Source organism: Mchenga conophoros, linkage group LG3 (assembly GCF_057382185.1).
Source record: "Mchenga conophoros isolate Kocher_MC1m ecotype Shallow Benthic linkage group LG3, M_conophoros_male_GT1.1, whole genome shotgun sequence".
Lineage (NCBI taxonomy): Eukaryota > Metazoa > Chordata > Actinopteri > Cichliformes > Cichlidae > Mchenga > Mchenga conophoros.
Window position 1 is genome coordinate 24,336,919 of NC_140528.1, and position 26,936 is coordinate 24,363,854.

A 26,936-nucleotide genomic window follows, 5' to 3' on the forward strand; every position below is an offset into this window, starting at 1 on the left:
ATGGCACTCAGTGATGATGGTGCTGTGGCCCCACCACCTCCACCTCTTTGTAAAGGAACTAACTGTCATCTGAAGCTTCAAATGGGACTAAGACTTCCTCCACTAGGTGGCAGTGTCTGATGAGAAAGTGTTAGTGGAGCTGGCCTGGAGTCAGAAACAGGAAGATGCAGGATTTGGGCTGAAATGGGGAAAAGTGGTTCGCACTAGTGCCTTAAAGCAAGAAGGTTGTAGGTTGAAGCTTGTTGGCCTTTCTGTGGAGGTTGGATGTTCTCCCACAGTCCAATGAAATGCTGCTTAGGTTCATTGGTGCTTCTAAATTGGCTGTAGGTGTGGATGTGAGAGAGTGCTTCTCTGTCTCTCTCTGTTGGCCCTGTGATGGACTGCTCACCTGTGCAGGTGGACCACGCCTCTTGCCCTATGACAGCTAGGGCACAGGCTGCAGCCCTGTGAGCCTAAGCTGAATAAACAGTTAGCAAAAATGATCCATAGATGGCCTGAAATCCCCCAGTTAGCAGTTTGGTAGATAGCTATGACATGCTAATCCCATCCAGCAGCTGTATTCTACCTGTAAGCTGATCCCTGCTGAGCCAAAGCACTTTTTCATATACAAATTACAACCTTTAATAGAAACCTATTGGTCAGCATCTTATTAGCCTGCTGTTAGCTTCATTCCACAGAAAACTGAGAGAAACTAACAAAGTTGATAAAGAATAAAGAGAAATGTGCTGATTTAAAGCCTTTGAAGTGCTTCAGATGATCTCTGTCCACTTCTGTCCACTCATTCATTCATGTAAGCTTTCTAATGCAGCTTTGATCTTCACAGTCTGCTTCATGAAACTCATTCTAACCCTGAATGTCAGAGTGTTCCTCCTTCTCTTTCCCATCATTCATGCTGGCAGGGGAGGAGATTTGGATGTTGGACTGTGTTTTGGATGATGTGTGTATGTTTGTGTTGGACTGCTGTCTGTAAAGCAAACGCACATTTTGCTTTGGATTTCAGTGTCAGACAGACTTTAAGGTGGAACGAAGAGTTGGAGAGTTTCACAGTGAATTATCCAGTGGAGGATTTTTCTTCTTCTTTGAAGGTTTGAAATGTGAACATTGTTCTGCTGCAGTCAATGGACTAAACCAGAGAAGAAGAAAACAGACTTTACCATGAAGATCCTCAGTGTGGATCAGTATAATATCAGCCTGATGTCTGCAGTTTAGTGTCAGCACAACTTTCACATCATATTCATCTCAGCACAACTAAAACATGCTGACTGACCCCAGAGTTTCAAGTCCACATCCTGGACTCTCCAGGAAACCACACAGATGCTTCACTCCTGAATCCTGCAGCTTGTTGTTGGAGCTCAGGTCCAGCTGTCTCAGATGGGAGGGGTTGGACTTCAGTGCTGCTGCCAGATAATCACAGCTGATCTCTGACAAACCACAGCCCATCAATCTGTATAAAGAATGAAAGATGTAAGTTTATTAGACAAAGTGTGAGCTTGAAATCATTCAGTGTTTCATCATCTGTTCAGAGCTGAAGAAGGTTCAGAATGTAGAAGTTTAGAAAATGGAAACTCCAAACAGCTGACAGAGTTCATACGCCTTTGTCAGGGTCAAATTCAAGCAAGACCATGTGAAAATTAAAACACATCATCCTAGGTGAACTGAAACACCTTTGTTCCCCTTTTGTTAAGACATAGAAAAGTACACCACACAAAAATACTGCAAAAGGAAACGGTCGCCTTATATACATAGTGTATAAACTCAAAATGCACATTTCACTTCAAATTAAGATTAAGGCTTTGAACAGATCACATAGTTCAGTTCAACATATAAGACTTTAAGAATGCACAAGCATCTACTTAAAATCTATTTAATTTATCATCCATGATATTATTTTGTACAATTCCAATGTATTTTGTTCATCTCCCTTAAATAAACAGGCAGTCTTAAAGTATGAAATATTCATATACAAACACATATAAATGTGTGTACTGTCTCAGTGGCTGATAGTACCCCACAGGCCTCAGTGTGAGCTTGAAGACATTTATAATGTTTAAGTAGTTTAATGTGCAGGTGCTGACGATAAACACATTTTGAATGAAAGCCGGGGAACTTTGGTAGCACAGAAACAAGTGGCTATTCTTTGTGACTATATGGATCACTCACAATACCATTATTTCACACAAAGGCACCAAATTAATACTCAAAAAAGCTGCAGCAATACACACAAATATAAACAGTACTTGGTGACAACTTTGCTTTTAGCCTTTAACCCTTCTTGACTACTTTTGATGTGGCCTCTATATTTTACCTTTAAAAACAGTTTATCTTGCCAATCTGTTATTTTCTCATTTTGACCAACTGTATCAGCACAATTTATCTAAATTCAGACAAAATTTAAAATACACGTAGAAAGTGATATTTTGACTGTAAAAACCACACACATGTTTAACGAATCATCTTCATAACTTGAAATGCAAATAGAGATTGTACATTTTTAAAAATACGCACACGTTTTGCAAACAACAAAGTTATATGGTACTATTTACCAAAAAATGCAGCCAAGGCTCAGATGTTTTTCATATAATCATTTCAAACTATTTACAGAACAATCAGGTGTCAAACAATAGTTTGTGTCACTCTAACACATATGAGAACAGCACAGGGATAAACCTGCAGGTCTGACAGCAGGTGTGTCACTCAGCGTTTACACTGCAATCTGCCTTTGTTGGCTTTAAGGCAGCAACTGTGACGATCACTAGTAGAACTGACACACAAAACAAAACAACAGCTACACACTAAATACACAAGACAACAAACTAACTTGAGACCAAACACGGTAAACGTCACAAATCTCTCACGTATCAAAACTCTCTCTCTCTTTCGCTCACTCGCTCTCTCTTGCCGGTCACTCCTAAAACTTCCCCCTTTTGCTAAACAACCAAATGTCATGTTTCCATATCATTTTTGATTGGTCGACATGGTACATTTTCCCACCTATAGGGCTTTGGAGCGTGATGTCACGGGAGATGGGCCACGCCCCCTTCCGCCATGACAGTAGGCCAGCCAAAGGATACCATTTCAGCTATGGATCGTACGTGTTGTGTTGTCGGTTGCAACGTTAGATCACACGATCGTGAAGGCAAGAAGCTGGATAACGGGCTCTCTTTTCATCGTTTTCCATCCTGGAGGCAACGTGAGGGATCCCATGTATCCGATATTACTAAACAAAGACGTCAGGCTTGGATTGCAGCGGTGAGACGAGCGGATATCGAGTTCTCTGCAATCCCCAGCTTTTTGTTGGTTTGCTCACAGCATTTTCTTTCCGGTGAGTTCTAAATTAATTCATATCACTCTTGAAAGGCTTTTAGTGTTATTTTCAACGTGCTGAGGTCATAGATAATGAGATAAAACATGCTAATGTGTGATGCTGCAGAACCACATCATGTCGACTGAGTAGCTTATGATTTGGCATTATTGCAGGCAAACCAGCATATGAAATGGATGTAACAAATCCAGACTGGGCACCAACACTGCACATGGGGCATGACGACATACCTGTATCAGACTCGGACCGGCACTCAAGGCGTACGCAACGGAAGCGAAAAAGAGCACCCATCGGAGGTAAACAAACCCCCCCCCTCTAAAAACATACTAAATTGCTATCACTGTACACTAATCCGCACATAACTTCCAGATGAATCACACACCTGTCATTGGAATATTGGTGTACATTTACCTTATGTCTAATTTTATCTTACAGGCTTTCGTTATGCAGCTGCAGAGTCTGAAGGTGTGCCCCGTGCAGAAGTGATTGATGAAGATCTGACAGAAGACCAACAGCAAAATCACAATGTCATGGAGGCAGTGGACAGCAGTTGTGTTGGACAAGTGGAGGTTGAGGTACCAGCTGCAAATGTGGATATACTGAAGAAATGTAAACCTTTTAAAATGATGACAGATTACAAACTCTCAGCAGTGTCTGTAATCAAACCTCTGTAACTTTGCTTCACTTCAGCAGCATCAGCTCATGTTCACATGTTGATTCATGGTTTGCTTCAGTTTTTGATGGACTGCAGAATATTTTGAAGGTTATCTGCTATAAAAAGCCAGAACAGGAAAATCTGCTTCATGTGTTTCTGTTTGATCCTCAGTGACTTTGACACAAAGGCCTCTGCTGTGATGATCACACCTCTGATCAAGTCTCACAGTGTCAGCTTTGTTTTTATACATATGGATATGTGCTGATAAATGATCAGAGTTATAATATTTCCCACTGTCTGCTGTGTGCCGTGACCTTTGACCTGCTAAAGACAGTCAGCTGTGGATTATTCATTGTTGTGTCTGATACTTAGAACTGTGAGGAAGAACACTACACAGTTCATCAGGGTCCCCTCTCTCTGAATCAGGAAAGGTGGGCAGGCCGCGTGTGGGCCGCGGGCCATACGTTGAGTCTCACTGTTTGAAATGTGAACATTGTTCTGCTGCAGTCAATGGACTAAACCAGAGAAGAAGAAAACAGACTTTACCATGAAGATCCTCAGTGTGGATCAGTATAATATCAGCCTGATGTCTGCAGTTTAGTGTCAGCACAACTTTCACATCATATTCATCTCAGCACAACTAAAACATGCTGACTGACCCCAGAGTTTCAAGTCCACATCCTGGACTCTCCAGGAAACCACACAGATGCTTCACTCCTGAATCCTGCAGCTTTTTGTTGCAGCTCAGGTCCAGCTGTCTCAGATGGGAGGGGTTGGACTTCAGTGCTGCTGCCAGATAATCACAGCTGATCTCTGACAAACCACAGCCCCACAATCTGTATAAAGAATGAAAGATGTAAGTTTATTAGACAAAGTGTGAGCTTGAAATCATTCAGTGTTTCATCATCTGTTCAGAGCTGAAGAAGGTTCAGAATGTAGAAGTTTAGAAAATGGAAACTCCAAACAGCTGAAGCCAACAGGAAGCAGCTTCAAACAAACACAACAAGAGAAAAAACTCTGAATGTTTCACATTAAAGTCGTACATTTATCATAAAAACAGGACAAAGACTTGAAAAAGTCGTGTTTTTCCTTCCAGGAACCACAAGGCTTCACTTTTAAAGGTGAAGTGTGAAAGAAATGGACATATTTGAAGTCCAACACCTTTTTCCAGTCACATTATTAAAGCAGACAAACTACAAGCTCATTTTCATTCCAACAAGTCATCTTCTGACCTGGACTAACAACACTGGTCTCTATGTGCAGCTGGCTGTGAGACCAGTGCTCAGGGAGCGTCTACAAAGTGCAACACTGAAAGAACATCACACACTAGCTGTGTCCCAAAACGTCGGCTGCATCCTTCGGAGGACCCGGTATTCGCGGTCTACGTGGGCCGGGTCCTTCAAAGACCGAAAAGGCTGGAAGTGCGAGGCTGTGAAATGGGACGGTCTAGCCTTCAGATTTGCGTCACCGCTGTGTTGGTGGAGTTTAATAAACTCGGCCGTCTGCTCCTTGCTATCTAAAATATAACAGGACACTGGCGTAAATTCTCGACCGTCTCACACTTCTGTTTAATCAGTTTCCTGTTTAACGTTTATTCAGCTGTGTGAAAATCCCGGAGGAACTTTGATCTCAGCCAAACTGATTTACTCCGGAACAAATAAAACACAGAAAAAAGGCAAACAATTACATTTTTAAGTTATCCGAGTGACTTATATATCGTGTTTCACCTGAGTAGCGAAAGAGCGGGGTCTGAAAACGATGAAGCCGGGCGTCCGCTGCTCTCGCCGGCTGGAGTGACCATTGAACCCCCCCGGCTTGCTAGCGAGCGGGTGGGTAACAGACGTCTCCGAAAACGTCGGCACACTTTTGCAAATATGTGATGTCTTGATAAACCAAGCAGATATTTGAAGTTTACACAGCTACTTTCTCGCCTGAAAATATGTTAAAAGTTTATTTTGTGACCCAGAAAGATTAATAAGAGTAATTTGAAAACTTAGTAGCAGCCGCCATTGTTGGCAGCTGAAATTTGGCTGGGCCGCGCTATGAATTCTGGGATATGGTGGGCCACGAAGGACACACCCGACGAATCCTTCAAATTCGGGGAAATGAAGGACGCATTTGTCGGGCACATTTGAAGGAGTCGACAAATACGGACAGCCTTCATCGCCTGGCTGTGACGTAATCGGCCTTCAAATGCAGCCTCTGGAGGATGCAGCCGACGTTTTGGGACACAGCTACTAATTTGCTTCCATCATCCAACCTGAAGAGGAAACAGAGACGCCTCCCCTTCAAAGTAAAAGCTGCTCCTTTTGGACACAGTATCAAAGAAAGTCTACAGTATAACATAGAAAAGACAGAACAAAGTTTTGGTTGTTTTTAAATTGTGCAGAAATGAAACTACACTAAGCTCAATTATGTGACAGACATTTCATCCCATGTCAGTTTGGCCTCATCCTGGGCCGGATTATCCAGCACACACTCTGACCACAGGTCCATGTTGAGCAGGATGAGCTGCTGGCTAATCTGGAGGCTGTAGCAGCAGCTCACAGTCACAGTGGATTTCCACTCATGAAAAAGCTCTGGCTGCTTCATTTCTCATCTCATATCAGAGACTTTAATGCTTCACTGAAGCTGTACTGTGATGCTTCCATATCCCAGTGAGGCCTCCATAATGATTTCAGCTGTTCTGTACACACACTGTGTGCCCTGTATGGCTCAAAGTCTCTGCAGCCTGTTTTTATCTGCTATCATCAGATCTTCATCATCCTCATTCACATCCCTCACACACTCTACAGCCTCATCAGCACTGACTTCATCTTCACTGACTGATGGAGCACAACATGAACCTGTGGAGGCTGAAACACTGTCCTGTCAAACATCTCCCCGTCACCACTCCACTTCTGTCAGCCTTTAAATGAACCCTGCTCAAGTCTGTCACTTCTGTTTGGAGCCAAAAGAGGTTAAAGATTACGCCACTACATTCTTGTCTAGAAAATATTAAAGTGTATTTGGTGACACACAAAAAAGGGTAAAAGTATAGTTTGGGTCCACACATGTCCAAACCCTGGTGTGTAGGCCTACTTAGTATTGAGAAAAGCCCACTAAAAGAACGCCCACCAGACCAAAGCAATGGTTTTGACTTGGTCAGCATTAACCCCGCCCCCTGACTTTGATGGGTGAAGCTGACAAATAAAATGTATTTATGAACAGCGATGCAGGGCCAGGAGTAGCAACGTGAATTAAATAAATACATCATTAAATAATTCATTAAATGTGTCAGTAAAATAATTAAAATAGAAAACAAACCAACAAAATATGTAATTAACTAATTTGAATTGTACATAAATACTTAATGAATTATTTTAAATGAAATTAACCGATAATTCATTGTGATTTTGTTTTGTGTTTTGATGAGCTAATAATCAGCTCTCTTTTTCTCATTGTTGTTCTAAGCCGCTTATCCAAAGGTAAGGCACTACCTGTTGAATTATTTCCAAAGTGTGCCAAATTGGACATTACAAATTAAAGTCTACTCACTGAAATTACTGGGGAATGTCTGCTTTGATTTTGATGAGAATCTCATGACAGTACTGAGGATTTAATGCAGTTGGACTGCTAAAAATGATTGAATGCGGTTGGACCGCTAAAGGATTTAATACGGTTGGACCGTGGAAAGCAGTTGGACTGCTGAGTGATTTTAGTATATTAGGGAATTTGGTTATTGTTTGGGGTGGAGCCCGTATTGGTTATAAGGTTGGACCTGCTTCAGTCTTACACTTTTTTGGCTGTTTTACTGTTGTTCCAAAGTATTATAAATTATTCAAGAACGTCAGTTGGACTGATAGGAAGCGCAGTGCTCAGAGGTAACGCTTGCCAATGCCAAGGACGCTTAGGCATTGTCCTCGAAGAGGGATAGTCAGTTGGTCACTGTGGAGCTTGGGGCACTCCAGAATAACTAGGAGTTAGAGTCTCCTTACCGTTTGGAACGGTAGTCTGCGCTTTTTTGGCCAGCAGAAGTTGGACTTCGGGCGTGTAACTTTAACTTAAAACTTCGGGGTAAGCCTTGGCTGTGAAATGCCAAAAATAGAGCTTCAGGCAAAGTTTGGGTTGGTTGACGCTTTTAAATTGAGTTAGGGATTTTAGAGATGAGGCCAGAAACTGTTGGACAGATACTGGTTAATTGATCACAAAAAAGTTGGACTTTATCGGTTGGACCGTTAACTTAAATTTGTCGAAATTGTTTAGGCGCTAAAGCTGACAGATGTGACAGTGGTTGTAAATATAAGACGTCTTTGTAATATAAAATAAGAGATCTCTGTGTGAAAGGAGTCTGAGGCAGTGCTGGAGCTATTTTTAGACTGTGTGTGTGTGAGTGTGAAAATGCAAATTAGTCAGCAGTGAACTGTTTAAACCACAGTTGGTTTTACAAATACTGCTGCAAACATTGTTGAGTGTGTGTTTAAGAAGCCATTTATGTTCATTAGAGGGCTATAAATAAAGTTTTGAGTTGCCGTAGTGGATTTATAGTAATTGACTGAGTTTTGATATATAAATATAGTGAGTGCACTGTATATATTTAAGACTAACATATTACTTTTAGGAGTAACCTCTCATCAGCAATAAATGCTGGTGTGTTTTATTTTTTCTATTCTATGTGTGTGCTGTGAGAATTAATAGAGGTTTCAATTGTTTTCTTTGACTTGCTCTTTCTGATTATGAAAGGCATGTCTGAAATACTCTTAGGAAAGCGTGTTGTGAGTATATTCCTCAACTCTTGTCACAGTTTAAGTGTGTGAATGCTGTGAGTAGCAGGTTTTGAGTGATTGGGTGTGATTTGTACAAAATAATAAATAATAATAACACTATGAAAGTTGATAGTAGAGTGAGTGCAGAAGTGGAAGTGTGAGAGAAAAGGCGGTGTGTGTGTGAGACGATCTGACAAACGCAAAGAATTTAGTATATTTAGAAGTGTGTGCGTGAAATAAGGGTGAATTGTTTTAGATCAAGACTTAGTAAAACAAGAGTTTTATTAGCCTGTAAAAAAAACAAAACAGGAGAGATAGAAACAGAAAATATGGTTCTGAGCAGCTGCAAGGTTGACAGGAAATGGTGTGTGTGACAGGAACTTTGCATGCCCATAAAAGGAACTGACTGTGACAAGTGAGCACACAGAGAGAGAAACATACGAGTTAAACTCCAGGCAGATGAAGCAAATGGAGGTTTTAAGAAAAGAAATGAAAAGGATATTAATTGTATGCTTTAGTGTGTCAATACAGGTGGACTTCTTTCAACCTAGAATCTTGAGTACAAAACCATTGATTAACAGAATTGGGAGGAAAACAGGCCAGATTTTGGCTTAAAATTTTACAGCTTGACCTCCCACTTGTCCCGATCCTGAGAAGAAGCTCATAGGACAGTTAATCTCCTGATGAAGACCGACAGAACATCGTGGACTTCAAGAATTAACAGCAGGCAAAAGACAGTGCAACTGAAACTACACTGACGATACCAGCAGCAGCATGGAAGAAAAGCACGTGATGGAAAATGCACGGTGAACTGCAGGCTGGTAAGAACAGTGTGACATAACTGTTTAAAGACACTGAATGGGATATTTTGCCAGGCTGGGATTTAATCTAAAAGGAAAATACTGAAAAGAGCAACGGAGAAGAAACAGAGAAGAAACAGACTGTGTTTGCTGGGGATCACAAGACAACAAAGGACACTAAGAGAAGGGCACAGGGGCCAGTGGGAAGGTGAAGCCCAGACGAGTTCGACTGCGAGAATAGAGGGTACAATTGGGTTGAAATTGAAGCCGGAACTCAGGATGGTTTAGGGATGTCCACGTCACAAACAAAGAGGTAAACAAAAAGAAGGTAAAATAAAGAGAGAAAATAACTGACAATTACATTAATGAATAGAAGACACACATACAGATATTACATAGATTTATTTTTAGGATAAAGGGGAGAGCTTATACGTAGAAATGACTTTTTATACATATTGCATTTTGTGCCTTTAAGGGAGTTGTGGCTCAATTCGTCTCTTGTGGGTCACGAGCCTTTGGCTAGCGCTATGATTAGCCAATCTACTGTGAGGATGATATGAGTTATTGAAGGATTGCACACGCTTACAGACACAGAGTCCATAAACACACATGACAGTATTGATTCCAGGCAAAAGGCCTCAAATTAATTTAGCGTTTAACTGAACTTGAGCTGGCCCTGTAACAAGTGACAGAAAAGAGGAACTGAATAGGAGTTTCTTGCTTTAGAGAAGGACCAAAGGAAGGAAAGCATATATTTTGGTTAAGTCTGATAAACTAGAATGAGAAGGTATTGTTACATCAAAGGAGCAAGATGAAATAAAAAGGCTGTACCAAAAACAGGCTATAACATAGGAAATGTGAGTTTTAAAATGAAGTTAGTGTTAACACACAGGAGTTGTTTCAAGGCAGCGTTTAGCTATGATGAAATGTATGCAGGAGTAATTGCTTATATGTTTAAACTTAATTGATTAAAGTGGTTGTTTTTTTTTTTGGATCTTTTAGTAGAATAGGCGCTTATAATGATTTTCTTGTGAAAGGAGATTCTAGGTCAGAGTGGAGGCCTTGCAGCAGCGAGAGTTCTGTGTACAGGATGTTGATGATTAGATAAGGCAAGCGACAGGAAACGCATGCAGGGACGTGAAAGCAGCGTTTTAAGAGTTTTAAAATGATGAGTAACGTTGAAGAATATATATAAATACAAGTCAATAAGTCAAGAAGATAATTAGGATCAGGCTTTTGATTAAAGAGTCCCAAAGATGATAAGTTAGGGAGGTGCAGGAAAAGGTGTTTGGTTTGCTTTACACAAGATCTCGGCGACCACAGGGGGGTGAGGATCCTGGAGGCCCGAGGCATGATGGACCACAAGAGAGGGACGCAGAAAAAACCTAATCTTACGCATGGAGTGTTCTCGAGGGGGAGCTGGTGTTTATTACTGGACCACTTAGATGACATGAGGTTGTCTGATTTGCTGAGCCAGAGGACGGCTAGAGAGGGTCAGAGCGGGAGTGGTGACCCCGATGTCCATGATGCCATGGATGGACATGGAAGCAGCTGAGTGGGCCGAGGAGTGACCCAACACAATGTATTGTGACCTCTGGTGTTCCAGAGGTCGAGAGAGGGAGTATTGAGATTGGAGAGATATTTTGCTGCTATTGTTAATAATCATCATAAATAAATAAATTCAAATTTTATTTGTCACGTACACAGTCATACACAGTACGATATGTAGTGAAATGCTTGGACAACTGCTCGTGACCTAAAGAGAACAAAAAAGGAAAAGGCTATGAATAAGATAGGAAATAAATATGAAAAATTAAAAAGGGTAAATTTAACTAGGAAGGAATAAAATATAAATTAAGGTTAAAAATGAAATAACTGTACAACACAAATTAGAATGAAGGGTAAATTTAACTGGGAAGAATAAGATAAAGATAAATATATAAATTAAAGTTGAAAATAAAATAACTGTACAACAAAATACATAATACACAATATAGAACTATATAAGAATGTATGAAGAAATCTAAATATAAATAAATATATACACAATAACAGCAGCTGTACAAGTATTAACTGGAAATGAAGAATATAGTGACCAGTGTTGTGCAATCCACATTATTTAGTGTCTTGTGCAGTGCAAATATGCTTAAAGTGATTTAAGTGATGAAGTGAAAACAATGTCCAGAAAGTCCAGTGTGTGTGTAAGAACCATATGTGTGGGTCAGTACTGTGTGGTGGTGTGATTGAGAGACCGTATCGCCTGCGGGAAGAAGCTCCTCCTCAGTCTCTCTGTGTTGGTCTTCAGGGAGCGGAATCGCTTTCCTGACCTCAACAGAGAGAACAGTCTGTTGTTGGGATGGCTGAGGTCCTTCACGATCTTCCTGGCCTTGGTCCAGCACCGCCTGCTGTAGATTGAGTGCAGGTCAGGGAGCTCGGAGCGGATGGTGCGCTCAGCTGACCGCACAACCCTCTGTAGAGCTCGTCTGTCCTGCATGGTGCTGTTCCCGAACCAGGTTAAGATGTTTCCCGTCAGGATGCTCTCTATGGTGCACGAGTAAAAGTTCCTGAGCACCTTGGAGGGCAGTTGGAAGTCTCTCAAGCGTCTGAGGTGGTAGAGACGCTGTCGGGCCTTTTTCACCACGGTGTTGATGTGACAGGACCATGACAGGTCCTGCGTGATGTGAACTCCGAGGTATTTGAAGCTGTCCACTCTCTCCACTGGGCACTCGTTGATGACGGGGGTCTGGTAGTTCCTCTCCTGCTTAGTGCTGAAGTCCACTATCAGCTCCTTTGTCTTACTGACGTTTAGAAGGAGGTTGTTCCTCTGGCACCAGTTCTCCAGATTCCTAATCTCCTTCAGGTAGGCCGTCTCGTTGTTATCAGAGATCAGGCCCACCACGACGGTGTCGTCAGCAAACTTGATGATGGTGGTGGAGCTGGTAGTGGCCACACAGTCATATGTGTACAAAGAGTACAGCAGGGGGCTCAGAACACACCCCTGGGGGGCTCCAGTGCTGAGAGTGGTGGAGGCTGAGACATGTCCGCCCATCCTTACTGCCTGTGGTCTGCCAGTTAGGAAGTTGGAGATCCACTGACACATAGATGAGCTGAGTCCCAGATGCTCCAGCTTGGTGGTGAGTGTGGAGGGAATTATGGTGTTAAATGCAGAGCTGTAGTCTATGAAGAGCATTTTAACATAATTCCCCCTTCTAGTGTCCAAGTGAGTGAGCGATGTGTGGAGGAGATGAGAGATGGCATCGTCTGTGGAACGATTTGGACGGTAAGCGAACTGTAGTGGGTCCAGTGTGTCTGGTAGTGAAGAAATGATGAAGTCTCTGACCAGGCGTTCAAAGCACTTCATCACTACTGAGGTGAGGGCTACAGGGCGATAGTCATTGAGAGAAGCAGGGTGGGGTTTCTTCGGGACAGGAACAATGATGGACTCTTTGAAGCATGTGGGGATCACCGACTGAGATAAAGAGATGTTGAATATCTCAGTGAACACAGGAGCTAGCTGGTATGCGCAGTCTCTTAGGATACGACCTGGGATGCCGTCTGGTCCTGCTGCTTTCCTGGTGTTCACTCTCTTGAAGGCTCTCCTTACTTCATGCTCGGAGATGACGAGCACGTTTCCGGTGCTGGCAGTATCTTCCTGTCTGCAGCCGTTAGCGCCGCTAACACTAGCATTGTTGGAGACCTTAGCTGCAGCCTCGAAGCGAGCATAGAAAGTGTTCAGCTCGTCTGCCAGAGTCACGGCCGCGTTCGTCATACCGGTTGTTGGTGCTTTATAGTCCGTTATTGTCCTTAGTCCCCGCCACAGGCTCCTAGAGTCACTCTGTTGGAGTTGTGACTCTAGTTTCCTCCCGTAGCGCTGCTTCGCCTCTTTCACCGCCCTCCGCACGTTATATGACGCGGCTTTGTACGGGTCCATGTCCCCCGTAATGAGTCCCGTGTTGTAGGCAGCGGTGCGGGATCTCAGAGCGTCGCGGATGGTTTTATCCACCCACGGCTTCTGGTTGGGAAACGTTGTGATAGTCTTTGTCTCCACGGTATCATCCGCTAGTTTCCCGATGAATCCCACAACCGCTTCCGTAAACACGTTGACGTCATCGTCGGAGCTGTTTCTGAACATGCCCCAGTCTGCGTCATCGAGTGCGTCCTGTAACGCGGCCACCGATTGATCCGTCCAGCGCGCGACCTTCCTCTGAACCGGAACTTCCTGTTTCAGCCTTTGTTTGTATTTTGGCATGAGGAAGATGGCGGCGTGATCAGATTTGCCAAACGGGGGGCGGGATTGTGCCTTGTAGCCGTCCTTGACCGTAGTGTAGCAGTGGTCCAGTGTCCTTTCACCCCTGGTGGGGCAGGTGATGTGTTGATAAAAGTTCGGCGCTGCGCGTTTGAGGTTGGTGCTATTAAAGTCCCCCGTCACAATAAGCGCAGCGTCCCGGTGTTGTGTCTGGTGCTGTGTGAGTGCCTCATGCAGCTCGCATAAGGCGGTGACCGTGTCCGCTTGTGGTGGAATATAAACGGCACTTACAATGACCGATGTAAATTCCCGAGGTAGATAAAAAGGACGACACATGATGGACAGTAGTTCCAGATTTGGTGTGCAGGAGCGTGTGAGAGGAACAACGTTCGCACTGTTGCACCAGTTGTTGTTCACCATTAAACACACGCCGCCTCCCCTTGACTTCCCCGAGTCCCGTGTCCTGTCCATGCGGTGAACCGAGAAGAACTCGGCCGGCTGGATGGCGTGGTCCGGCACCGCTGGGTTCAGCCATGTCTCGGTGAAGCAGAGGAGATTGCAGTCCCGAATGTCTCTCTGGAACTTTATCCTGGCCCTGAGGTCGTCAAGCTTGTTCTCCAGTGACTGGACGTTGGCGAGCAGGATGCTAGGCAGAGGTGTGCGGTGTGCACGAGCTCTCAGCCTGTTCCTGACGCCGGCTCGCTTCCCTCTAGGCCGCCGCCGCTTCCCTTTGTTCTCCCTCGAGATCTCACTCGGCCAGCTCGGATCCGGAGTTAAAAACTTCGAATTGTGAGTACATTGTATACCAATAGAAACAAGAGTGTCACTGTCATACCTAATGTACCCAATGGTGATGATTTTGCCGATTTAGAAACGCTGAAAACTAACTTAAAAAACAAAGACAAAGAAAAAGTGGTCGGAGCAGTCGTGACGGCAGCCGACCTCACCGGCGCCATCTTTAATTACCATTACCATTACCATTGCATTAATAATATAATCTACAGAATTGATATTGCATTCAGATGTTTAAACAGTGTGTGTCTTTCAGAAAGACTAAGTTGCAGGCTGACAGGAAGTTGCAGGTTTGAAGAGTGTGCCTTTTGCAGAACTGAAACCGAAAGCAGAGTCTAAGTGCAGGTTATTTTGAGGAGCCTTTAAGGACGAGACACACACTTAGTTAAAGAGAATCATTTATAGGTGGAAGTTTAATCATGTTTTGCTCGGGGTTGCAAAAGAGCAGTTTGTCGCAGAACTGCTGCTGATGTGTCAAGATGATAAGCGAGCATCCGGCAGTGACAGGAAGTACCTGCCATGAAGATAGGAGATAATGTTCTTTTAAACTGTGTTAAAAGTCATTGTGGTTTTGATTTGACGTATGCATATATTCTGTTTGTGACGTATGAGGGGGCGTCATTAAATTCAAGCCCTGATGGTATAAAATATCTGTTTATGCTTTGATTAAGTCGGAGATCAGCCCGGTCTGCGAACGGAGCTGGTCTTCCCACGCGTGTATTTCATTAAAATCGTTTGACCAAGTTCTGGACCATGGTTGTTTGAACTCTCCTTCCCCAATATTTGAACCTTAACATTAGTTTACTCAAAATAAATTTAAGACATCAATATTAAAGGTTAAATTATGATAATGAATACATGCAACTATAACTGATGACATAAGAATTTGGATTTTTTAAGCTAAAGCGAAGGTGCTGACTCACTTGGCATGTTACTCTCAAATCCTCCCTAATAACAAGAACATAATTACACTTTAGCCACAAGAGGGCAGCAGCATTAATACAAGTCACGTGTATATAAAGGTACAGTGATTATATTACAGTGATTTTGACAAAAACAAAACAGAAGTTGATGCAGTGTGTTTTTCATAACATACCAACCAAATTAAATAATAAAAACTTTATAACTTACAGAGCTTTTTTAGAGACTTTGACCACTGGCAGCAGCCTCAGAAGAGCCTCCTCTGAAGCAAAGTATTTCTGCAGGTTAAACACATCCAGATCTTTTTCTGATGACAGTAAGATGAAGACCAGAGCTGACCACTGAGCAGGAGACAGTTTATCTGTGGAGAGACGCCCTGAACTCAGGGACTTTTGGATCTCCTCCACTAGAGAACGATCATTCAGTTCATTCAGACAGTGAAACAGATTGATGCTTTTCTCTGCAGACAGATTCTCACTGAGCTTCTTCTTGATGTACTGAACTGCTTCTTGATTGGTCTTTGAGCTACTTCCTGTCTGTGTCATGAGGCCTTGCAAACGAGTTTGATTAGTCTTCAGACCCAAGAGAAAACGAAGGAACAAGTCCAGGTGGCCATTGGGACTCTGTAAGGCCTTGTTCACAGCACTCTGGTGGAGAGATTGGAGTTTTGGTTTATCAAATAGTTTAGACCACATGGACGTTGTTTGTTGTTCTTCCAGCAGATTGAGTCCAGAGTTGATGAAGGTCAGGTGGACATGAAGAGCAGCCAGAAACTCCTGAACACTGAGATGAACAAAGCAGAACACCTTGTTCTGGTACAGTTGTTTCTCCTCTTTAAAGATCTGTGTGAACACTCCTGAGTACACTGAGGCTGCTCTGATATCGATGCCACACTCTGTCAGGTCTGGTTCATAGAAGATCAGGTTTCCTTTCTGCAGCTGATCAAAAGCCAGTTTTCCCAGTGACTCAATCATCTTCCTGCTCTCTGGACTCCAGTGTGGATCTGTCTCAGCTCCTCCATCATATTTGATCCTCTTGACTTTGGCCTGAACCACCAGGAAGTGGATGTACATCTCAGTCAGGGTGTTGGGCAGCTCTCCTCCCTCTCTGGTTTCCAGCACATCCTCCAGAACTGTAGCAGTGATCCAGCAGAAGACTGGGATGTGACACATGATGTGGAGGCTTCGAGCTTTCTTGATGTGGGAGATGATCCTGCTGGCCTGCTCCTCATCTCTGAATCTCTTCCTGAAGTACTCCTCCTTCTGTGGGTCAGTGAACCCTCTGACCTCTGTCACCATGTCGACACACTGAGGAGGGATCTGATTGGCTGCTGCAGGTCGTGTTGTTATCCAAAGGCGAGCAGAAGGGAGCAGGTTCCCTCTGATGAGGTTTGTCAGCAGCTCATCCAATGAGGTGGACTTTCTGGTTTCAGTCAGGATTTTAGTTTTCTTGAAGTCCAAATTAAGTCGACACTCATCCAGACCATCAAGTATGAACACAACCTGGAAGTCTTCAAGCCTGCAGATTCCTGATTCGTTAGTTTGATTAAAGAAGTGATGAACAAGTTCCACCAAGCTGAACTTTTCCTCTTTCAGCACATTCAGCTCTCTGAAAGTGAATGGAAATATGAACTGGATGTCCTGGTTGGCTTTGTCTTCAGCCCAGTCCAGGCTGTATTTCTGTGTTAAGACTGTTTTCCCAATGCCAGCCACTCCCTTTGTCAGCACTGTTCTGATTGGTTCGTCTCTTCCTGGTGAGGCTTTAAAGATGTCTTCTTGTCTGATTGTTGTTTCTGGTCTGTCTGGTTTCCTGGATGCTGTTTCAATCTGTCTGACCTCATGTTCATCATTGACCTCTGCAGTCCCTCCCTCTGTGATGTAGAGCTCTGTGTAGATCTGATTCAGGAGGGTTGGGCTTCCTGCTTTAGCGATGCCCTCAAACACACACTGGAACTTCTTCTTCAGTTGGGCTTTAAGTTCTCGTTTACAGAGTGGAGCAAATATTTCTGAAGGTAAGAAATTCAGAAAAAAATATTATATAATAAATATCATAGCCTTTCAGTACCCTGAAAGGATGAATGTCTATTGGTCCATTTCTTGAGCTATTAGGAAAGATCAATATTCAGTCTTTAGAGAAATTCTCTTACTGCTCTGCAGATGGTCAGCCATCTCATGCTGCTTAAGTCTCCTCAAGAAGTGGAGTGTGATCTTCAGAAATGCTTCTCTGCAGCTCTTTCTTTCATCTTCATCCTCTCCTTCAAACATCTCCTCATCCTCCATCTGGCTCTTTAAAGTTTCTGGGTGATCTGGACTCAGAACCTTCTGGATCTTCTTCAGCTCGTTCTTCACAAACATGGTGATGTTGTCCTCCAGCCGCTGGAAAAGAAGACTATATGAATTACCCAGTGGTAAATGGACTGGTTCTTATATAGCTCTCTTTGATACTCTGTGCACACAAAGCATTTTATACAACATGCCTCATTCAACAAAGCACATTGTTCTATGCTTAAATACTTTCTTTCACACTCTGATGGATGCATCAGAGGGCAGCTTGGGTTTAGTACGTTACCCAGTACATTTGCCAGCCAGGGTTTGATTCACAAACCTTCTGACTAGTAACTGACCTGCTCCCCTCCTGAGCTACAGTCACCCCAATCTGACTGAAATCATGGAGCCCAAACTCTGATTTATGTTGGACACACTGACAATCCTCTGGTCCACAAAGTGCAGCATAGAGGTGACTGAAAAGAACAAATGTAAACGTAGTACTACAAACCATAACCACAGAGTCCAGGTGTGTTTGATGCTGCTGTGCAGACTGACCAGTGGAAACCTCTGCTCTCTGCTGGTCCACTCTGTGGAGGAGTAATGTATAATTAGCTCATGTTATGTCTGTCCACACACAGACACAAGCTAAAGGTCCATGAAGTGATGTTTGGATGGGTTCAGTCAATCAGATGACTGTCATGGTGAAGCTTTGCTAGTCCTGCTGATCCCGCTGAGAATTAACAACTCAGTTTCCAGATGTCTGTAGTTTTCTGCTCAGTTTCTTTAGTCCCAACAGCTCTTACCATCTCCTGCATAAAGCTTTCCCTCCATGCTCAGATGCCCTGGAACAAGGTGCTCTCTTTATATCAGTGACTGGTTTAAAGGGACAACTTGCAGTGCTCGCCAAACTTTGTGTCAGCAAAAGTAGTTCTAATGTTTCTTACATTTATTACATTTTTACATTTTTACACACACAAATCAATGAACGCAAAAACATGAACTTTCCAGATATTTTGTTTTACAATGTTACAAAACTCAGTTCACAACTACACAGTCTGATTTACAAGTACAAAATATTTATGACCACAGTTTGAGCCGATGTATGTCCCGAGTCTGTGGACTCAGTGGTTTTGTTTTGATTGTTCTTGTCTTTTGTTACAATTTCATTCTGATTAAGATTTTCTAGTTCTGAGGTTTTGGTTTCTGTGTTCCCTCTGTACTGTGTTAGTATTGTGTCTCTGTGTTCACTTCCTGTTTTATTTTGACAGTGCCATGTCCTACGTTAGTGTGTCTACTTTTGCTTCCCCTTGTCTGGTTATGTCCAATGAATCCTGCTGTGTCTCCCTTTTCTCATTCCCTGATGGCTCTTTTGTGTATATGAGCCCTTTGTTTTCTCCTGCTTGTTGCTGGTTCGTCTGTGTTGTCTCCCCGTGTCTCCGTTTAAGGTTTCAGGTTAGTTTTTTAGTTTTTCAGTAGAGGTTATCTTAGCTTCTGCACAGGCCATCTCCACTGCACTTCACCGTTTCAATACAGCTCACTCACTTCACAGCAGTGTCTGCATCTTGGGTCCTTTATTAAATTCAACATGGCTCGCCCCGCTAGCCGTGACATAAGATGTGAAAACAATATCCAAAAAACACGAGAGACAAACAGGGAATAGTTTTAAGGTGCAGGGCCAACAAACTGAGTCTAGCCATAAACTCAGAGTTGATTGAATTAGCATTTTGAATTGGCTGATCTGAGCAATCAAGTCTATGTTCACTTTGAGTTAAGATTATACGTGATTGATGGAAAAGAAAAAAGCCGTCATCAGCAACTGATTCTGATTTAACAGGTTTTCAAATCTAAACGGTACCCATCCCTAGCTGGCTGTAGTTAAACCTTTACTTAAAAAGCATCCCTAGACCCAGCTGTCTTAGCTAATTATAGGCCAATCTCCAACCTGACAATCCTTGAAAGAGTAGTTGGGGGGGCGACAATCAGAGGGGCAGTGTGATGATCTTAGGTTACAAACTACTGCAGTCAAGTCATTAAGGGAGACGGGATCAAACTGCTCTAAGACAGCTGAGCACACAGGAGAAAGACTCGGATCTGAGGCAGCAGTCGGCGAGACAAGAGCCCTAATAGACAGAACCTTGTTGTTAAAAAATGCTAAAAAGAGTGATGCTGAAAAACTAGTTCATGCATTTATTACTTCCAGGCTGGACGACTGTAATTCATTATTATCTGGAAGTCCTAAAAACTCCCTGAAAAGCCTTCAGCTAATCCAAAATGCTGCAGCAAGAGTCCTGACAGGGACTAGAAAGAGAGCAGATTTCTCCTGTTTTGGCTTCCCTTCATTGGCTGCTCCTCACATACAAGGTCTTAAATAATCAGGCCCCATCTTATCTTAATGCTGCACCACAACACCTGATCTCTGGTTTCCTGACCTCTTCAATCCCACTTTAATACTTGACTAAACTCATTTTCCTGTTTAGGTGTTGAGGCAAAGCCGCCCATCTACAATGCAGGCAACAGCAAACGGAGCTATTTTTGATTCCCTTTGGGTTTTTTCTACTTTTGTGCTACAAAATGTTCAAGCTGATTAAATTCATTAGAATAAAAGTTCAGATAATTTTCTCATATTAATGTTGGAGGTAGAAATTCAGGTAACTTTGCACAAAAACTGGCAGAAATTTCCTTCAAAGATGGAGCTTTTACTTTAATACTGTGAGTACATTTCAGAGCCTGGACTCTTTTACCTTTACTTGAGTAAAGAAGCTGAATCAGTATTTCAGCTTTAAGAGGGTATTTTAACACAAACATCAGTCCTTCTACTTAAGTATGTTTGACACTTTGTTTAATCATCATTTTTAATGATCAAATATAATTATGTTTGTTATTTGTGGATTTTAAATGTCCTTGACAGAGACAGATGATGATCATTATCCTGCACTGTGGTCTCAGGTTTGGTCGAGCTAGCACAAAGAATGGCTATGTTGAACTTCCTCCTGGGATCTACACTAAGAAGTGAGTCCAACATTAGCAGGGTCTCTTTCCTTTATCTGGATTCACTTTAGCATTCACAGTCACGTGAAGCTTGTTATTAACTCGATAAGTCAACCCAGGGTTTCAGCTGAGCGCTCACATGAAACACATGGTGTTGGCAGCATCTGATCAATCATATTCATGGAGACGTGTATCAGCAACAGAGCAGCTGAGTTTGCAGAAGGACGTCAAACTAAACCACAGGAACAATATGAGGAGATTACACACATAATAAAATACTAGCAGTAACACAGATGCTGCAGACCAATCAGTCGTGTGATCGTGTGTGAGAGGAGAAGGACTGTAAAGGAGTTTGGTGTTAAAAGCTCTGTATGAATGTGGGAGACTTTGAAGGGCTTTATAAAGGCCAATATAAAATAAAAGGCAGCAAAATTGCTGAGTGTGAAAGTCACCAGACTTATCAGACCTCTGTGATTAAGACCTGTAAGAACACCTGTTTGTACTTGTTGACATTATATCAAACACACACGTATATTAAGCCTTTGTTTGAACTCTGGTTGAATTTGTTACTTTCAGACTGTGAAACATCACAGAGGCTGCAGCTGCAGATCTTTTATTCACCTGGAAATTTACTTTAAATGTTAGATGGAAAATGTATTGCTCAGTTTAACCAAAGTAAGAACAAGAATCCATAAACCTTCATAAAGACAAACATCTCCCAGAACATTGAGCTGCTGAAGTGTCACTGAAGGGAAAAACTATTTGTCCTCCTCCATCCAGCAACACCTGAAACACCTGAGTGGAAGCTCCTCCCTACACTGTGTTTGAAGCAAAGCACAAAGGAGACACCTGCTGGAGCAGCTGGAGTCCTACAGACACTCAGCCTCTTCACTACACAAACACCTCCTACAACATCCACTCTTTCCACTCTGACTGCTGTGTTTGTGGAAACACTCCAACACACACCGCTTCACATACCAACATAGAAATGTGTGTGAAAAAGAGCTGAGCTGATATTAAACATGAGGATTTATTCAAAAACACAGAGTCAGGAACAACATCTAGACACACATTACCTCTCAGCAGCAGAAGAAGAGCCTTTAAAGTCTATATCAAAATCCTTTGACTCGTTGCTCTTTAAGGAAACACAGCTGGGTTCAGGTCCAGGAGATTCTGGCCTCTTATTGATCCTAAAAGAAAAACAATAAATGTCACAGCTTCATGAGATAGGAAGGAAAAACTGGAAATATTAAATTAAAGACATGATGAACAATGTGAAACTCATAAAAATAATGTACTTACTCTTTGTCACATAACAGTCTTTTGTTAAAGTTTTCAATAATATCCTTCGAGTCGTTGCTCTTTAAGGAAACACAGCTGGGTTCAGGTCCAGGCTCTGGATTAGTTTTAGGGTTATGTCCAGCTGAGCCTGGTACGCCCCACAGCTCTGGGCTTTAAAACAACACACACAGAGGTATGAGTGTGAATAATGATGGAGCAGTGATGTGAGTGCTGAGCTGTGACATGGAGAAGAGTCATGGACAGTTAGAGATGGTCATCTCACCTCTGAGCTTTGGTCTGGCTCTCATGTTCCCCACACAGAGTGCTTTTAGAGGGAGGGACTCCCTCCTCTCTGTCCTCACACTGATCCATGCTGCTCAATTCACATCAGCTCACACACACTTTCTACCTTCACCTGCAGAGGAAACACAAATCATTCATGTGCACATAAACCAAAATCCTCCTTTCCATCATGTGTGCTGTCCAAATATCAGCTGAATGCAGTCAGACAGCAGTGTGAGGCACAGGAAGCTGCCATCAGCTGCTCTACTTCTACTATCAGTCCACTAGATGGAGCCATGAAGCACACATGATGCATTCACTGACACACACTGATTCACTGTGACTGGAAGTTTAAGTACATTAAGCCTCCACTCATCTACATTGTGCTTACAACCCACTGCCCCCCATCTCCTACCCCCATCAACCTCCTGGGGCCAGGAATGACTGGAACTGAATTGGAAACGGGCGTAATCAAACATAAATCTGTTATTCTTATCCATAGGTGTTAAACTCCAAATTTGGCCCGCAGCCTAATTACATTTGGCCCGCGAAGCCAATACTAAATTATTATTAGAGCTGGCCTACTGGTATTATACAGCTAATATATATATTGTTTAGTATTAAGCTTTGCTTGTTCCATATTCGGTTTTTCAGCAAAACTTGTTTGAGTCCATAAGAAAAGATTCATTCTTAAATCTGGAGGAAGATTTTTTTTTTCAGTAAATATTAACATTAGCCCGCGACCTTGTTCCAGTTTTGAATTTTGGCCCACTGTGTATTTGAGTTTGACACCCCTGTTCTTATCCAACCTGTCTGCCTGGACACAGTTTGCTGACCGATCATGGAGCCTATGATTCGCTTGGACAACAACTTCATGAATGTGGAAATGAAACTGAGTGTCAGCTGAGTGTCGAGCAGAAGAGGAATCAGAGAAAAGTGACAGAGCTGCTGACTTTACAAAGAAAACTAAAACCATGTTGAAGAGATTAAACAGATAATACAAGCTAACAACAACACAGCTGCTGCTGCAGACAAAACACATGTATGAGTGTGTGACAGGAAAAGCACTGAACAGAAGTTTACTATTAAAAATGCAGCATGTTGTAAAAAGTTTGGTCAGTGAGACTGAAAAATAGCTGCATAAGTTACTATTGTGAACAAACCCCTATAAGAACCCTGATATTACCTGAATAAGATCACATCCTGATACGTAGTGCAGACCTTGGTAAGAGATACGGTCCAACTGGAATATAAACCTTTGGTGTGTTTAATCCAGTCAGTCTCTGAGTAACTGCACTCCTCTGCTTTCTGTTGGAAGAGACAAAAGTTTGTAGCACGATCCTTTTCCTCAGAGGCCTGTGTTGAATTTATATTACATCTAAGATAAAAAATAATTCACAAAGTCTGCTCTGTCCTCCTGTCCTCCCTGCAGTCTCTGTGAGCTCCGCAGAGTGATTATAAAGACCCGGAGCTCAGAGTTTCTCCAACACCGTGGTCAAGTGTGAGCCATGCCCGCCACCCGTTATCTGCCAAACTTGAGCTTCAACGCTAAGTTTTACGGTAGTGCTGCTTCTTATCCCTTTTTGCTGATCACACACATAACAACACACATGATTTTCAGGAAGTTAACAGAAATAAAGCCACAGTGTCATTTGTTTTTCACTCAAGTTGTCTTTTCTTCTTAATTTTTCTGGTAATGCTTCTTCATTCATGATTCATTCAAATCTAAAATAACTTCAAAAAATGTAAAATATTTCTGAAAATCATCTCTTATAGTTGAAATTCAGTTGTCATTTGGCTCAGCTGCTCTTTCATGCATCCATAGTTTCACCTCAAACTGCTGCTTGAGACAAGAGAAATTAAAGAACAACTCTGTTCAAACGGAGAAACTTTGAAGGAACTCAATAATGTCATTTAAATGGTTTCAGGTAGGTGTATGAAGGTTCTGTATTCAATCATATATGATAGTTGACATGAAATTCTGAATTCATCTTCTTGGACACCCACACTGCATAATTCTGTAGAAATGAAATTAGTCGTTTCTAATCAATTTCAACATCAAATATCATAACATTGCATCAAAATGCGTAAAAATGATTCTTGATAGCTGACCTTAAAGTCTCTGTGCATTCTTCCTCTGGGTTACCTTCTCTATATATTTGCAGTTTAACCACCAAAAGCTGCAAGGTTTCAGAGAAATAAAAGGAACGTTCTACTCAAATTTAATAAGATTCATTTAATAAACAATAGAAAAAAAACTCTTAACAAACTCCTCTTCTGTCTGTAGCTCAGGAGTTAGAGCAGGGGCCCGTTCTTCGTACGTCACTTACTACATCCAAGACCAAATCATCGCGCTAACCGTGAGCTCGCTAATCCGGTTCTCCGAACACACCTGCTGTTGACGATTAGTACAGCTGGATGAAGTAATGTGAGATCACTGGGTGGCTTAACAGGGGCTACGCATCGATAGTAGAAACATTGATCGGCAACCCTTTGATTGGTCGGCGAAAATGTCGAAGGAGCGCGCTCGGTATTTTTCGGCAGCAGAGCAAGAACTCCTGAGTGAGGGATTTCAGGAGTTTCAGAGTTTAATCAGAACGCAAGGGAACACTGCAAAGGCTGCAAAAGCAAGGAGAGAGGGCTGGCAGAAAGTTGCTGACAAATTAAACTCGTAAGTAATTTCATATCACACTATATTACCCAATATTATATTACATTATATTATATTATGTTATATTATATCCCCTTTCACATTAGAGCCACAACAGGACCCACTAGAACATGGGAACAAGTAAAAGTGAAATATAAGAATATTCTACAGAATGGTAATATTTATCACTTATATTGCTTTTCGTCTCTTGGAAAGAGACCCTGGAATAATCTGTTTGTTTATAACAGCAACCAAGAAAAGGGCAGAGCAAAAAAAGACAGGTGGTGGTCCTGCACCCCCTCGTCAACAAGTTGGTTAAGTAAATAATATCCTCACGGAAATATCGATATCTCTCTATGAGCACACTGTCGCGCTGAGCTAAAGGATCCCGTCTATCCCGCAATATACGCTGAATTCTGAGGACTCTCCTTATCAATCTTGCACCTTCCGCAATGGGTGGCTCGCGTATACGGACAGGACATGGCTGCGACAGGCTTCCCAAATCCACCTTCGCTTTTATAGCCGTGGTCTCCCATCTTGATTACACGAAGTAATTTACAATTACTACTCTGAAATATGAATTACATCTGTAATAATCACATACATGTAATAGAATGTTAATAGTACATTTCCCTTTTTTAGGGAATGACCTGTATGTATCTGTGTGACATCAATAAAAGGATCAAGTGCTGCATTATCTTTAGTTACATTGATGTTATTTATTTATGGTGAAACAGTGGTGGAATATCGCTGTTGCTTTCGTATAAATGAAGCGGACATACCTGCGTGGCCGTGATCTAATCCTGTTTACATAAAGTAAACCTGCTCCCCAGCAGGTTTACGCTTACGGCTCTGTTGCTACGACAGCAAGTCCCGGATGAGCTTCGGGGAACCGAACGATCCAAGATCACGCGAAATCGTCAACAATCAAATCCAGCTAACTTACTTAGCGAGGTACGAAGAACAGGCCCCTGGTCACGAAGTAACTGGAAGGTTGGTTGTTTGATACGAGATACTAACCCCAAGATAGAAAACTCTTCTGCACAGGAAAAGTCCTTGAATGAGTCATTTGTATGAAGCACTTTGAATGCTCAGAGTAGAAAAGCACCATATCAGAACCAGCCTCACCCACTTGTGATGGGTGGGTGGCTGTGGCTCAGGTGGTAGAGCAGATCAGCTGCTGATTGGAAGGTTGGTGGCTCGAACCTTGGCTTCCCCAGCCTGCATGCCAAATATCCTTGGGCAAGATACTAACCCCAAGTTGCCCTCTGATGATTAGTTTGCACTTGTGTTTAGAAGTGCTTGTGTGAATGAGGCCTGTTGTATAGAGCACTTTGAAAACTCCAGGAGAGTAGAAAAGCACTATATAAGAATCAGTCCATTTACTACATGTCCGCAAAGTTTCATCTCCAACCACTGCAATATTATTTGTTAGGATCGCTGTTCTCTCCGGGTACTCCGGCTTCCTCCCACCGTCCAAAGACATGCAGCTTGTGGGGATATTTAGTTGGATAATCCAAATTGCCACTAGGTGTGAATGTGTGAGTGAATGTGAGTGCGAATTGTTGACTATCCCTGTGTGTTAGCCCTGCGACAGATTGGCAACCTGTCCAGGGTGTACCCCGCCTCTCGCCCTATGACAGCTGGGATAGGCTCCAGCGCCCCCGCGACCCTGAAAAGGATAAGCTGAAGCTGATGGAGGATCGCTGTTTTTTTCCTCAGGGTTTTGCGATGCCTTTTTGTTTTCGAGAGTCTTTTGTGTTTTAGTTTGGATCTTTGTATATAAGGATGGTTAATAGTTTGCTTTAGGATTTACTATATCCCATGTACCCTGTTTTCATATTGTAGTTTGTCTTCTTGGTTTTGTAACACTAAATATCTGCTTTTGTGATCCCTTTCTGTACTTCAGTTATGTCCCTTTGTCTGTCTTGTCTCTCTGTTTGTCTGTCATTGTCTGATTTCCCCATCTGTCATGTTTCCCATTCAC

At 42.5% G+C, this 26,936-nt stretch overlaps 2 protein-coding genes across 2 annotated transcripts; both read right to left on the minus strand.

Annotated features, from left to right (window-relative positions):
* Positions 1-1,248: 1,248 nt before the first annotated feature.
* Positions 1,249-17,850, minus strand: LOC146577775 (NLR family CARD domain-containing protein 3-like). Its single transcript, XM_085268256.1, has 3 exons — positions 17,628-17,850; positions 15,692-17,486; positions 1,249-1,444 (listed from the first exon to the last, which is right to left on the minus strand). Exons 1-3 carry the CDS (start codon positions 17,833-17,835, stop codon positions 1,249-1,251), a joined length of 2,199 nt encoding a protein of 732 aa, XP_085124382.1. The 5' UTR covers positions 17,836-17,850.
* A 3,825-nt stretch (positions 17,851-21,675) lies between these two features.
* LOC146577776 (uncharacterized) lies at positions 21,676-23,820 on the minus strand. The gene is made up of 4 exons (XM_085268419.1): positions 23,486-23,820; positions 22,301-22,432; positions 22,039-22,188; positions 21,676-21,926 (listed from the first exon to the last, which is right to left on the minus strand). The coding sequence occupies exons 2-4, from the start codon at positions 22,387-22,389 to the stop codon at positions 21,809-21,811; spliced, it is 357 nt and encodes a 118-aa protein (XP_085124545.1). The 5' UTR covers positions 22,390-22,432; positions 23,486-23,820; the 3' UTR covers positions 21,676-21,808.
* Between the last annotated feature and the right edge of the window lie 3,116 nt (positions 23,821-26,936).